This window comes from Schistocerca nitens, chromosome 4 (assembly GCF_023898315.1).
Source record: "Schistocerca nitens isolate TAMUIC-IGC-003100 chromosome 4, iqSchNite1.1, whole genome shotgun sequence".
NCBI classification, from domain to species: domain Eukaryota; kingdom Metazoa; phylum Arthropoda; class Insecta; order Orthoptera; family Acrididae; genus Schistocerca; species Schistocerca nitens.
Window position 1 is genome coordinate 753,241,774 of NC_064617.1, and position 14,506 is coordinate 753,256,279.

General features: G+C 39.2%; 1 protein-coding gene across 4 annotated transcripts in view; it reads left to right on the forward strand.

Annotated features, from left to right (window-relative positions):
• Positions 1-14,506, forward strand: part of LOC126253029 (uncharacterized) — a 344,974-nt gene that overhangs the window by 288,033 nt on the left and 42,435 nt on the right. For all 4 annotated transcript variants that reach the window (XM_049954093.1, XM_049954094.1, XM_049954095.1 and 1 more), the window contains 2 exons: positions 3,771-4,317; positions 11,557-11,693. In XM_049954093.1, coding sequence (XP_049810050.1) covers positions 3,771-4,317; positions 11,557-11,693 — 684 coding nt within the window. The remainder of the gene's footprint in view (positions 1-3,770; positions 4,318-11,556; positions 11,694-14,506) is intronic.

Here is a 14,506-nt window from a genome sequence, read left to right on the forward strand (position 1 = left end):
CTATTTGGGGAGCAAAAAACTGCTGATGGTTGCAATAGAGAGGATATAAACTGTAGACTGGCAATGGCAAGGAAAGCGTTTCTGAAGAAGAAAAATTTGTTAACATCGAGTATAGATTTAAATGTCAGGAAGTCGTTTCTGAAAGTATTTGTATCGAGTGTAGCCATGTACGGAAGTGAAACGTGGACGATAAATAATTTAGACAAGAAGAAAATAGAAGCTTTCGAAATGTGGTGCTACAGAAGAATGCTGAAGATTAGATGGGTAGATCACATAACTAATGAGGAGGTACTGAATAGGATTGGGGAGAAGAGAAGTTTGTGGCACAACTTGACCAGAAGAAGGGATCGGTTGGTAGGACATGTTCTGAGGCATCAAGGGATCACAAATTTAGCATTGGAGGGCAGTGTGGAGGGTAAAAATCGTAGAGGGAGACCAAGAGATGAATACACTAAGCAGATTCAGAAGGATGTAGGCTGCAGTAGGTACTGGGAGATGAAGAAGCTTGCACAGGATAGAGTAGCATGGAGAGCTGATCAAACCAGTCTCAGGACTGAAGACCACAACAACAACAACAACAACAACAACAACATTTTTCTCCTGCGTTGGAATTTAACTGCTCTCCCCAACTCTCCCCTCATTGGGAAGTACCATATTGTCTGGTAGGGGCCTTCTAATTGAATAGCTCTCTTCCTGTCTTTTCCCCCAATGTCAATGATTCACTGCAATTGTCGCTACATGATGATTTTGATGGTAGCGGCCACTTTCCAATGCTCCTGATTCTTCTTCGTCATTTACCATTTTGAGCTCTTCGATGGGTCAGCTGGCACTTGTATATCTCTGCTACCACTTCATGCACTCTCTGTCAGGTAGCATCAATGATGTTGTGAGTGACATGTCCTAACCAATCATCCGCATTCCTGGAACTGCTATTCCCATTTCTAAAGGCCCTCACTGCCACCAGCCAGTGCAGAGGTTGACCAAAGGCACTGCAGCAACTATTCATGATCATTTAAGGGCACTGCAGTATGAGCGGATAATGAGAAAGTTGAAGATATATCCCTATCATTCATCTACACCACTCTGAATTATATAAAAACCTTTCACTGACTGAGAACGGCCCAATTCTAATGAGACAAAACCCGCAGCCATCAGCATCTACCGATTGGTTAGCCTCACCAACATGCTCTGCAAGTTGGTTGAAAAGATTATAGCATGATGATTATGTTGGCTTTTCCTACAACAACAACAACAACATTTTTCTCCTGCGTTGGAATTTAACTGCTCTCCCCAACTCTCCCCTCATTGGGAAGTACCATATTGTCTGGTAGGGGCCTTGTAATTGAATAGCTCTCTTCCTGTCTTTCCCCTCAATGTCAATCAGTGTAGTTTCTGGAAGGGACAATCCACAGATGACCATCTGATTAGATGGGAAACAGCAATCCGAAAGGCTTTTTCTAAATGCCAACACTTCATTGCAGTTGTCTTTTTACCTACATAAGGTATATGACACTGTGTGGGATTTACTTACTCTCCATAACTGGTGCTCCATATTGAATTTTTGTTGGTTTATTCATGTTAGGGTTGGTATATCACTCGGCTCCCCACAGTTCTAAGAGAACAGTGCCCTTCAGGGCTCCATGCTGAGTGTGACATTCTTCCTCATTGCTATTATTAGGCTAGTCACATCTGTCAGACCAGTGGTGGCAGTTGCACTGTGTTGATGGTTTTTGCTTTTGGTGTAGTTCCCAATGTGTAGCCTCGGCCGATCGCCAGCTCCAAGGGTCTCAGCCTGGACCTTTTGCTGTAGCTTTCAGTTCTCTCCCGATAAAACACTGTTCATACACTCAGGTGAGATTACCAATGGGAATGTGCCTGGAGCAAGGCTCTCTGATGGGAACTCCTAACCCCGTAAGAACGTGTATTTCATATTTTCCTGTGTCCCTGTTGATGTTGAACCTCAAATGCACACATTTTTCCCTCCCTTTCAAAAAATCAGTAATAAGAATTTTGTCTGGATAAAAATGCTTTACATCTTTGGCTTAATGACTTCCTTAACTATAAACCATATTTCAGACTTGTAGGTAAATATATTGTTGATTATTATGTTCTCACTTATGATTATCTATGATTTATCATGGAAAAGAAAAAAAAAACCCATATGAAGAGTGCTACAAACTTAAATTCCATTCTGATCCAAATGAATTAATCACATGCTATGGTAACCTTAAGATTAATGTTTTAGCAATACAGAAAGTATCTGCAACATGAGTCAGCCCAAAACTTCACGAGTTGTTAAGATATTATGTACTTCTGATCTAGAAAGGGAGAGAGTCTACATGGAGTCTTGTATTGTAAACATATAGCATTTCAGAGCCCCCATAAAGAACACCCAGTTAAAAAATTATTCCGTGCCACCCAGTAAACAATCTAATTATGTTGTCACATAGGAACTTAAAAATTATGTCAGGTGAAGCAGGAAACTATAGGAAAACTAATGAAGTGACAATAATGTAGCAATGAGTGGAAAACCTGAACACTCATGGATTGATTTTGTATATTATGAATAATATAAAGTTTTGTATCAAGAAAATGATCTCCGGAAGGAAATCATATAGAGTAACCAAAAAATTGAGCTCTGAATGACATGAAAAAATTAAATCAGTGAATCACTTTAGTGCTAGTTCAATTCCAGCCTCTGCTATCATAAAAGGAGAAGCGTGTGTGCCGACAATGTGTCACTCTCCTTGTGGAACTTACTGTTGTAGTGTTGTCTGACAATCATAAAAAAATGCAGACATGCACAAAGTTTTTCACTTTTGTAATTGATTAAATCTTTTTCTCTGCATGCTGCATAGTACATTAATTAGCAAAACAACATGGAGCTCAATGACAAGAAGTGCTAAAACAATAAAATTAGCTTGAAATGAGATTTACACACTGCACCAACTTCTTAGGATATGAAGGTGACAAAACGGATTCACAAGCGTAATGGAGTAGTGGGGGTGGGGTGTGCTATTCATATGCTGCTGATGGGGGGGGGGGGGGGGGGGGTGCTATTCATATGCTGCTGATCCAGGATGCCAAACGAAAATGTTTTAACAGCAGGTTAATAATGATAAATGAATTTGAATACTGCTCCTGGTGATAAATTATCATTAATTCGTCACGATACTCTCTCGCCACACCTTTCCTCTTTCATCTCTCAAAAAGGTGATCTTCCTGATCTCTGTAAATATTAGTGTGAAAATACCTATTACGCAAAAGGGCAGGTAATACATTATTTTATGCATGACTGTTACATACGTGGTGCAAGAGTGCTGACATGCAGAATGTCGAAGAAAGTATTTCCTATTTACACACATGTGAAAGGTCTGAATGTGTCTCCCAACTAGAATATCAGTGGGGTCTGCTGGGATAAATGAGCAAAAAGCAAATGGGACAAGAGGGTAGAGGCAGCCAGAGGACATTTCTAACAGAAATTGGGGCTGTGTATGATGGCCAGACACCATTTTTGATTGCTCCTGCATTATTAGTGTCTGTAGCTATTATGTATCTACAGGCTGCTTAACACCCCATGTGTGTGATAGATTGTCTTCGCCTGTAGCAATTAAAAGATTATTGAAATAAAAGCTTTTCTCATCTGTATTTTTAATTTATTTTAAAATGTTTTATATGTATTGTTATTTGTGGTGATGTAATGTAGGTGACTGATTTGCATTTGAATTAAGTTGATTTGCATTTTTTGAATTGTTTAATTATTTTTACAGGCTGTGAAAAGTGACAGAGTGCAAAGTGCAGGTGACAAGAAAAAATGTGAGATGTTGAACAAGCCGGAGGCAGTACCACCAAAAAGCGTAAAAAATGCAGTCAACTCAACACGAAAGAAAGATTTAGTTTACAGAAACGTAAAGAAAAGTAAAAAAGAACGGCAGCCATCTATACCTGACACAGACAAAGTTGTGAATAGTGATCCTTTAGATGGCAATAACTGTCCAGAAAATCAATTTGAAAACCCAATTCATTTTACAAATTCAGAAAGGAGAGTTCTGAAGAGTGGAAACAAACAAATCAATGCACAAAAAGAAAGTTCTAATGCCATAATGTACAAGAACAAGAGTGATGGTGTTGGTAAGAATGAAGTTTCTCATAGTATCCACTCAATTAATAAAATCAGTAAAGGAAATTTAAAGCCAAATACTACAGTTCCAGTACTAGGCAAAGATAGTAAAGATTCCACCAATGACAAAAATAGTAAGCACACCACCAAGAAAACTAAAAATATGAAAACAAGTGATATGGGCTATGATTTTACAGGTAAGATGATTGATTCAGTATCATAACTACATGTTATAGGATGTAAAATATACACTGGTGTCCAAAATTAAATCAACAAACTGTTATTTCCCCGACCTGTCTCCAATTCACAGTAAAATCACACAAACTGTCAAACAGATGTCCTTACGATCGTGTTCTGCATGGAAGATGGCATTCCGGTCAACTGACAACTGTGCCAACAGTGATAGGGCACCTATGAAACAAGGCAGTGTTTTCCAGGTAGGCCCACAGCCACAATCGCTTTGTAAACAGTTACAGATGCTGCAGTATGGCTGTGAAGGATTGGCTCTGTTAGGAGTGGCTAAGGCGGTGGGCGAATATGTTGAAAAAAATTATAAATCAGACGCTGCAGTATGGCTGTGCAGGAATGGGTCTGTCAGGAGTGACTAAGGCGGTGGGCGAATATGTTGAAAAAAATTATTCTGACACCTTTTTTTGGAAATGAGGCCATTTATTGGCAGAAATATGAACAGATGCGAATTCAAATGGGCAACATGAGTCAGGCCTGGGGAGGCGAGGATGAGCCAAGACGTAGTGAACATAGTTCACAGCAAACTTAGATGAAGTTAAAGAAAAGTGATGGCTGCCATTTGGACAAGTCCGGATGACGTGGCATCTACAGAAACAAAGTCCTTGGCATCGCAACACCGGGAAGAGAAGATAATGTTCACTGCCACAGGACGCGCGGCAGAGAGAGCATTTTCGGCCGACAGGCAGCAGGGTACCTCCACCACGGCCACGCAATTTCCTCCGACCTGATTGGCTAGGAGCCGAGAAAACCGTGGGGCGGCTCGGAAAGTTCTGAAGCTTAGCTCGGTCAGCTTTGCCTAAGCAGCGTTACCTTGTCAACACACGAGGGAGGTGCGTGATCGAGATTGCCCACCTCGATGCTGACTTGCTGCTGCCAGATCATGGGAAGACAAAATTACAGGCAGCTGAAGCTACCGGCTAATGCTCGACCATAACAAGAGAATTAAATAAACCTTTTGAAATAAATTAAAGACAGAATCCCCTACTATCTGGCTCAACCTTACATGGCACAGAGAAGGTATCTACCAGACGCTAAGTGGTGGAAGGCCATAGAAAGAACAGAAGCAGGACAGTAGCAAACTGATTTGTCTCAGTGGCTTAATGTGAAGTGTTCTTTTGTTTTCCAGATGTGCTAACAGTTTATAGAAACCGAAACTGTATCCTGAAGACAAGGGTAGGGCTGACCACATGTGACAGGAGAGAGGACTATTATTTGGCTGTAAGGGCGCAATAGTAGCACCTTAGTAGTGCACGGCAACTGGCATGTGAGCTCACAGCAGCCGCTGGATGTGTTGTATCAAGGCAAACGATGTGAGGAAGAGTTTGGCAGAGTGTCGGTGACCTGCTGTATCTCCATCTCTGACGCGTCTTCACAGAAGGGAACATCTAGATGGTAGTCTCATCATGCCATCTGGACTGTCAAACAGTGGGCCCTGTTGCTGTCATAGATGAGTCCCAGTTTAGTCTGGAGAGTGATTCTCCATGGATTCACATCTGGAGGGAACATGGAACATGATTTTGGGACCCAAATATTACGGAAAGAGACCAATATCGAGGAGGATCCCTAATGATGGTGGCAGGGATTATGTTTACCACTCGAACCCCTCTTCATGAAATTGTATGGGTTAATTGGCAAGGATTAATTGCTGTCGGGTATCATGACAAGATCTTGGGACCTCATCTGCAGTTGTTGCGGGGTGCTTTGTGCCCACACTTCATATTGATGGACGATAATGCTTGACCCCATAGAGATGGCTGATTGATGTTTTCTTGAAAACGGAAGGTATTGCATGAATGGTTGGCCTGTTCACTCTCCCAATTTGAATCCCTTACAGCTTGTCTGGGATTCACTATGGAGACGTCTTGCATCACATCAGCATCCACCAACTGCTCTCCAAGACTGCGAGCAGCTCTGCAGGAGAATGAGCATTATTGCCTCAACTTGAGACTGATATCATTCACAGCATGCCCCATCATTATCAGGCCTGTATTGCTGCTAGAGGTGGTCACAATCCATATTGAGTAAATTAACCAGTAGTTGGAATGTGTGTGCAAATCCGTTAAGTTGGAAAAAATGAAGAACAGTTTTGTCTACAATTATACATGTTGCAATTGTTTACATTACGCATTCTTAAATTGTTTCTACTTTACTATGACCTGTTTACACTATTTTGTGGCAAAATAAATGCAACCTTGCAAAATTTCCATTTGTTATTTTAATTTTGGGCACAAGTGTATCTGCACTAACATTTATATTTTGGATTCTTAAGTCTAAACAAAAACATTTTAATGACAGTGATTAAAACATTCTCTATTTTTAGCGTTCTGTTTGTCTATTTGTAAGAAATTCTCTGCTAGGTCTATGGACTCTCAAACAAAGTTCAGAGATTAAAGTAAAAGATTTGAAAGACATACTAATAGATGCTTGTACTTCAATGTCTTCGACTGCCATTCATATCCTAACAAATGTTCAGTAAAAAAAAATAGCACTATATGGACTTCAGCCAATAGTTTAAGTTTGTGCATTAAATACTGTACCACAGTGTGCACTCAAGACAATGAGCTTTATCGAAAAATTATTTTTTGAAACCAGCATTATGCAGTCTTGTTATATGTGGATCTTTTCTATGGCTTATAGGTCCGTGATCCTCTGAGAGCCTACTGCAATGTTTCTCTTGGTAGAATCTTGTATAATATACTCTTTCAAACTCTGAAGGCAGGATGTGACTCATCATTACATACCATGTTTCACAGACTATACGAGGGGCGTTTGAAAAGTCTGTGCAAAGTCCGAGAGATGGCACCACCGGCATGTATCGAGGTCATGTTTAGTTAGTAGCATCTTTGGAAAGATTGCACACCAAGTTTCAGACATATTGGTCAATTTCTTTGTGTTTGGCATTCATGTGAATCAAGGAAGTCTAGTGATTATCAAAATATGGACGAAGAAGAATTTCCTGTGGTGATTAAATATTACTTTATGAAACGCAGAAAACCTCAGGAGACTAAAGAGAAGCTTGATAAACATTATGGTGACACTGCACCTTCGATTAGAACAGTTTATGAGTGGTTTCAAAATTTTCGGAGTGGCCATATGGGCGCAAGTGGTGCTGAACGTTCTGGACACCCTGTGGAGGTTACGACTCCAGAAATCATTGATAAAATCCATGATATGGTGATGGATGACAGAAGAGTTAAGGAGTGTGAGATTGCTAGTGCTGTGGGCTTCTCAAATGAATGGGTACATAATATTTTGCATAACATTTGGACATGAGAAAGCTATCTGCAAGATGGGTTCCGTGATTGCTCACACTTGACCAAAAGCAGAAGCGTGTGAAGTGTTGCAAAGATGGTTTGCAGCTGTTCAGGAAGAATCCGCAGGACTTTAAGCATCGTTTCGTCACTGTGGATGAAACATGGTATTACAGGTGCATATTATTCATTGTTATTGGACCGTTTGAAAACCGAGCTGCAAGAAAAATGCCAGCAATTGGACCACAAAAAAGTCCTTTTCCATCACGACAATGCACCAGCACACACCTCAGCAGTTGTGGTTGCAAAATTAATGGAAATAGGATTCCAACTCATTTTGCATCCCCTCTATTCTCCTGACTTGGTTCCCTCGGACTACTATTTGTACCCCAATTTGAAGAAATGGCTGGCAGAACAAAGATTTTATTCAAATGAGGAGGTCATTGCAGCAACTAATAGCTATTTTACAGACTTGGAAGTTCCTATTATTCGGAAGGGATCAACAAATTAGAACAGTGTTGGACGAAGTGTATAAGTCTAAAAGGAGACTATGTCAAAAAATAAATACGATTTACCCCAAATGCGTAAGTAGTTTCTTTTTTTGCATGGACTTTTCCAATGCCCTTCATAAAAAGCACCTTAATTTTTGAGCAGTTTTTTTAATAACATTTTAACCATTTTTATCATTAGATTGCAAAGCCAGACAAAAAAAAAAGAGTTCTTAGTGTATAAAAGTGAACTGGCCTTTAAAATCACTGAAAATCATCTTCTGAACTTTCCTCTTCTTCTTCTTCATCATCATTTTCATCATGATTTTCCTCTTCATAAATAAGATGGTCTTCACTGCCATCGAGAGTGTTACTTATGCTGCACTTCTTGAAAGATTTAGCAATAACAACTTCTCTCACTCTAGTCGATGACTGTTTTATCCATTGACACACTTGTTTGATTGTAGGTAATTTTAAAGCTCCCTTCAGTCGTGAATTCATTTTGGGGGTTCATCCATCATCCATTTGTTCTTATTCTCTCCCATACACACCTTAAATGGTTTATTTATTGAGACTTCAAGAGGTAGCAAATTTGAAGTAGGTCCTCCCAGATTAACAATAAGCTGTGTGTTTCTCTGTCTCAATTTCTCTTTCACAGAATTTTTTTAAATGACTACTAAACTAATCAAGCATAAGAAGAGAACTCTTCAATAAAGCACCTTTCCTTTTCTCCCACAGTCTGTTAGTCCACAATTCCATACCAGCCTTGTCCATCCAACCCTTATCATGTATGTGGACAATATCACCTTGTGCTACTTCAGAGGATTTTCGCATTGTTTTGTGTTTGAAAATGATCATTTGTTTAAGTTTAGTACCATCAGTGTAGTGTATTTTTTCACATCCACTTGCTTTTATAGTTACAGTTTTAGCATCTTTCATGCTAATAGTTTCGTTACTCAGCACATCAAATGTCAGAGGAGTTTCATCCATGTATGCTATTTGGCTTAGTTCCACACTGGTTTTCTTTCAATGTTGAATAATAAAGCAATGGAAAGATATTTTCTTTTCATACTCTTGTGGCATTATCTGAGATATGTAGGTTTTGTTTATACGCTAAGTCCATGACTCCTCATAAACTTAGCACCAATCAACTCCACTCTTAAAGTCTGTTAAGTTCCACTGTAGTGCTCACTTACAAGTGTGTATTTGAATCATTTTGCCAGTGTCCATGACTCCATTTCAATATGTCATCTTCTGGTTTCGGCCATTTTGCATTCAGTCCTCTGTTTGCACATTTAGTCTTCCTCATCTTCTTTTTTTTACTAGACTGCCAGGCACAAATTGTTTTTTCTGTTGGTGGAGGGCCGAAATACCACTCAGCTGCTATCTTTCCATGTTCTTCTGCATATGCTATTACTTACAATTTATAACCCGCACCATGTGAATACCTTTTATTTATTTCTATTACGAAACTAGCTACTAAAAAAAAAATATTGTACTGTTACCAATGCCACAGATCACTTTTAATTCAATTTCACTGGCATCGTAGACTGCAATGATGGGTCACAGGCTAGACAGTGTTCTGGGTTTGTGATGATGGTGTGGCAGGAGGGAGAGAGTGTGAGCAAGCTTGTAAATCCCCAAAACTCACGCCCTTCGCACTGGTGCACTGCTGCTGCCTGTTGAATCCAATGTTGCCAGATAGAGATAGGTTTCCCGCATCATCGAATATATGGCCATTTTTAAGACAGTAGGAATTTTAAATCAAACATTGGACATTTTTATATTAATTTTGAGTACTAGACCCTTAAAATATGGTACTGGCTTTTCCATGTGGCAGTTCATACCCGAATTCTGTCACTGTCATGGTTCTCAGTAATTTACAATCTTCTCTTTTTCTCCCCCACCCTATCTACTGACATCCGACACTTATTTTGATATGTTTTTATATAGTATTTTATAGTAATCCCCCCCCTCTTTTTAATAATTCACATGCAATTTTACAGTTTGAAAGATAACTTCAACTCCCAACCTTGATGTCAAGAAATATTGTGATATAAGCCAACTAGGTACTGAAGAAAGTTCATGTAGACAGCCAAAATATGAAAGTAGCAACAACAATATCAGTCCATAGAAAACATTAGGTGAAAATCATGGTTTACATGGACTGACAAGGAAAAGAACAGAGTGGCAGATTTCAAAGTATTAGCATCTACAAAGGCTATTACTTGGTGACAGCTTCACATACTGATGTCAGTGTGGGAGGTAGCAGGTCACATGAAGCTGACTGTCGGATGTTGGTGGTGTCATGGTTGGTACATTGACATGCTTATGTTGGTAGCCCTCACCAGTTCAACAGCATCTCTGACTCAGAGTAGCAATCAATAGTATTGCCAAATTCCAAACCTCTCCCCACTATGGTAGTCACTGGCTGGAAGCATCCTGGTGATGACTGCTTTGACAAGTGTATGGGTGTCTGTAGTTTGAGTGTGATGCTGAGTCTATATGTTTGTATCCATCGAAATGTCATCAGGGAAATTAGACCACAAGCAGTCAGCTCCTGTAAGAAGGCAGCCCTGTAGGGTCTCCTGAGAAGCTTCCTTGTATGAAATCTCTTTTCTGTTATAGATGCCACCCATAGCATCTATTGTTGTCAGTTATGGTGAGGATGCTGGGTCAGCATTGTCTATGAAGTCAGGTTTTACCTTGGAACGTTGTCTCCAGGAAGTTCGCTGTTGGTCTCATTATTCTCCAACTGCCAGCTGTTGTGGTTAGTGATGCAACAGTGACAATAGCTCCTTTCTTGTGGTACTGCAACTGATCTCATTGGTTTACATTATCTGAGCATGGGTAGCCTCTGCTACAGCTAGAGTGCAGCCAGGTGATCTACAAAACAAATCTGTCCATATTTGCGCTCAGAGTCTGAAAGCTGTTTGCGGTGCTGGATGGAGTGTACTGAAGGTGAAGGAAATGTAGTAACATTACTGGATGTCTTCCATAATGCATATTTGCAGATATTTTTGATTGATGGTGTCTACAGTGTGCTAATGAATAACTTTAATGCTGCTTCTGTTTGTACCAGAACAAATTTCCTTCTTGCCTTCTTCTGTCTCTTCATACTAGACGTTCTATTCTACTTCAACATCTTCAACAACTAACCTCATTCAGTAACAAAAATGCTCAATTTTATCAGCTATGATTTTCCTTGTTCACCTGTTAGAGTAGAAAAAATTATTGAAAGTATTATGACAGTCAAGAAATTATTGACAGGAAATGTGAAATGAATTGGATTTAATAAGAGACAGGGCAGTTGATGACAGGCATTAATGTCTTCTTTGTTTATCCTTTTTTTATAATATATTTATGCACTGTCTACAGCTTTTGTGGCTCTATCTTATAATCAAGTCTCTTCTTTTTAAGTAACATTATTGTTTCATTAATATTGCAGATTTTCTCGGGAAACCCCCACGTACCCTGAAGCAGAGGAAGAAACTGGCCAAAATAGTCAAAACACTATCACAAAATAACAAAAAAAATGTGGATTTATATGATGATACTTCAGAAGATCATGAAAATAGTAGGGCGGTATGTTTAAGATCGTGGTGTCTGCATGATTTCACAATAAATATTTTAGATTTATCATATGAATTTTATTGATGCTGTTGTAATCCATTCCCTTAAAAAAATTCATTTCAGTAGTACACTGAAAAAGTGATTTTACCTTTTATTTTTAAGTACATCTTCACCCACCTGTCATCTTGCTGTGTCTGTAATTTATGCAACTCTGTGGTCCAAAGAGCACTTACTTATTTTAGCATTTATTTGTATGCCCCACATTTGTGAACATCTATGCCTACAATACAACTTTGTTTTTGTGAGCAGTCAGATGGGTCTTTCACTCTTTCATTTATTTATGCTGAGCAAGGTGGTACAGCGGCCATCCATATTTAGATTTCCTATATTTCCCTGATTCACTCGAAGCAAATGGTGAGATACTTCCTTTGAAAGAGCATGGGCAATTTCCTTCCGCATCCTTGAAGGAGTCAGAGATTGTGACCTATCCATAATGACCGCAATTTCAATGGGATGTTAAACCCTAATCCTTGTTCCTTCCTTCCTTCCTTCCTCTTGCATTTATGCTCTTCCATACAACCATTTTATCAGATGGTTTAGTTGATTTCTGTTACCTGCTGTGCCAGGTTTCATCACTTATGATACAAGGTGAAGGATGATCTCTTTTTCTGTGACCTGTCACATTATAGTTTGCCTTATATACAGATTTTAGTTGCAATAAAAATATCACTTGGAGATGTGTATAAACGTTTCATGTTTAATTTGCTCTTAAGGCTCTAATTTGGATCAGTCATGCAATATAAGATAAACAATTTGGTGTCTTGTTAGAAGGCATTCAAAATGATGATGTATTTATACTTATTAGCCATCACACAAAGAGCTTTGAGAGCTTCATACTTACAAAACAATAACCTGCACTTTTCATAGAATTGATGATCTGTTACTTTTTGCAAGGTAGCCTCTACTGATCGAGTAGGAATTGACTGTTACATATTCATTTTGATGCACGTTCAGACTACTTTTCACAATTTTGAAACTTAAACACAGGATAGGAGATGTAAGTGTGTGTCCTGGATTGTACAACTTTTCTGTACAATTTTCTATTTACCGTCTTTCTGTTTTCCTGACAAGCAAACTGCATTTTCGTGCTCTTTCAATTAATCCTGATGAGTGTACTGCTGTCACTCCTGTCTCTCAAGGTGTTAATTTAACTATTATATCTGCCTCCATATCTACGTCTACATCTGTTCTTCTTCTGTATTAAGTTTGGCAGAGAGTACGTAGTGTACCAATACCATACCCAACCCCCACCCCCTCCACCACTCTATCCCTCCATTGTACATGGAAGAATGATTTCTGTAGCTGTTACATTGTAGTCATTATGTGAGATGTATGTTGGAGGAAATAGTATGTGTCTGGACTCCTCCTGGAATAGGTGCTCTCAGAATTTTGTAAGAAAAATTCTCTGTGCTTCACATAGTCTGTCTTGAAGCATCTCCCATTGCAGTTTTTGTAGCATTTTTGCAACAAACTCACACTGGCTAAGCAAATGTGTGATGAAGTGTGCGGCTCTATTTTGAATCTTTCTATGTCTACCATTAAAACAGTTTTGTGAAGTGCTGTATTTGACAAAACGTATTCAGGAATTGATTGGCTGGGATTTTGCAAGTGATCTCGTTCATAGGTGAATTAAACTTCTTTAGCATTCTTATAATACATGTGAATTCTGCTATTTGCCTTCCCTGTGACAGGATTTGTGTGGTGGTCTACCTTAAATCTCCCAGGTAGAAACTCTTGAGATGCTTCAAGACTGAGACTAATTTTAGTAAAAAACTGTGTATTGGGTAATAACATGTTTTCATATCAGTTATTACATCATATATGTTCTACAGATTCTTCTTCAGGCTTCTTTTCTTAAATAGTAGCATATACATTTTGCGCAATGTGACATACTCTTTTAGTGCAGTTGTTTTCTGCTTTTTATGCGTGGTTGTAGTTCTGGTTTATTATATGGAACCAATAGTTATTTCCGTCGAGTAGCACGTGACCAATGACACAAAATTTAATGAATGTCCCATTCAGTGCTCAAGTCAGGCTTTGTGTGGCACCGCGGAAATACATGTGCAATCTCCAGTGTATTTCATGCTGGTGCTGCCCCCTAGCTCGTAAAGATTTATAAATGACTTTCTTTCAAGCTGAGTGAGTTATAGAAAGTGTTTAACTTGAAATGGGATCATGCATTAAACCAGTGAAGGAATGAGTGCCAGTCTCTTCCAGACGTATGTGGTCGAGGATTATGGAAACACTAAAAACACAACATATTACCATGCCTAATACAGAGTAGAAAAACCATTGGCATTCAAAATAGCTTCCAATTGTCTCAGAATGGATAAATGCAGGTCCTGTATGGCTTTCAAGGGAATTTTATACCATTCTTCCTGCAAAATAGTGACAAGTCCAGGTAACGATGATGGAAGTTGATAGCTATCACACACCCTTTTCACTGAAGTACACTAGAGACGCTCATATTGAGATCTGGTGACGGTGGTGACTAGCAGAGATGCAACAATTTCTCCTCATGCTCACAATACCAGTCCAGGATGATACGAGCTGTGTGAACAGAAGGCCCTGTTGTTTTCTAACACAATATCACCATTAGGGAACAAATATTGATTCATGGCATGGACCGGATCAGCCAATATGGTCACACAATCCTTGGCATTAATGTGACCTTGCAGAGTAGGTGTGGGGCCCATGGAAACCAGAATGACTACCGAATTATCACGGAACCTCTGCCATGTTTCACTCTTGGAATGTAAACTAGA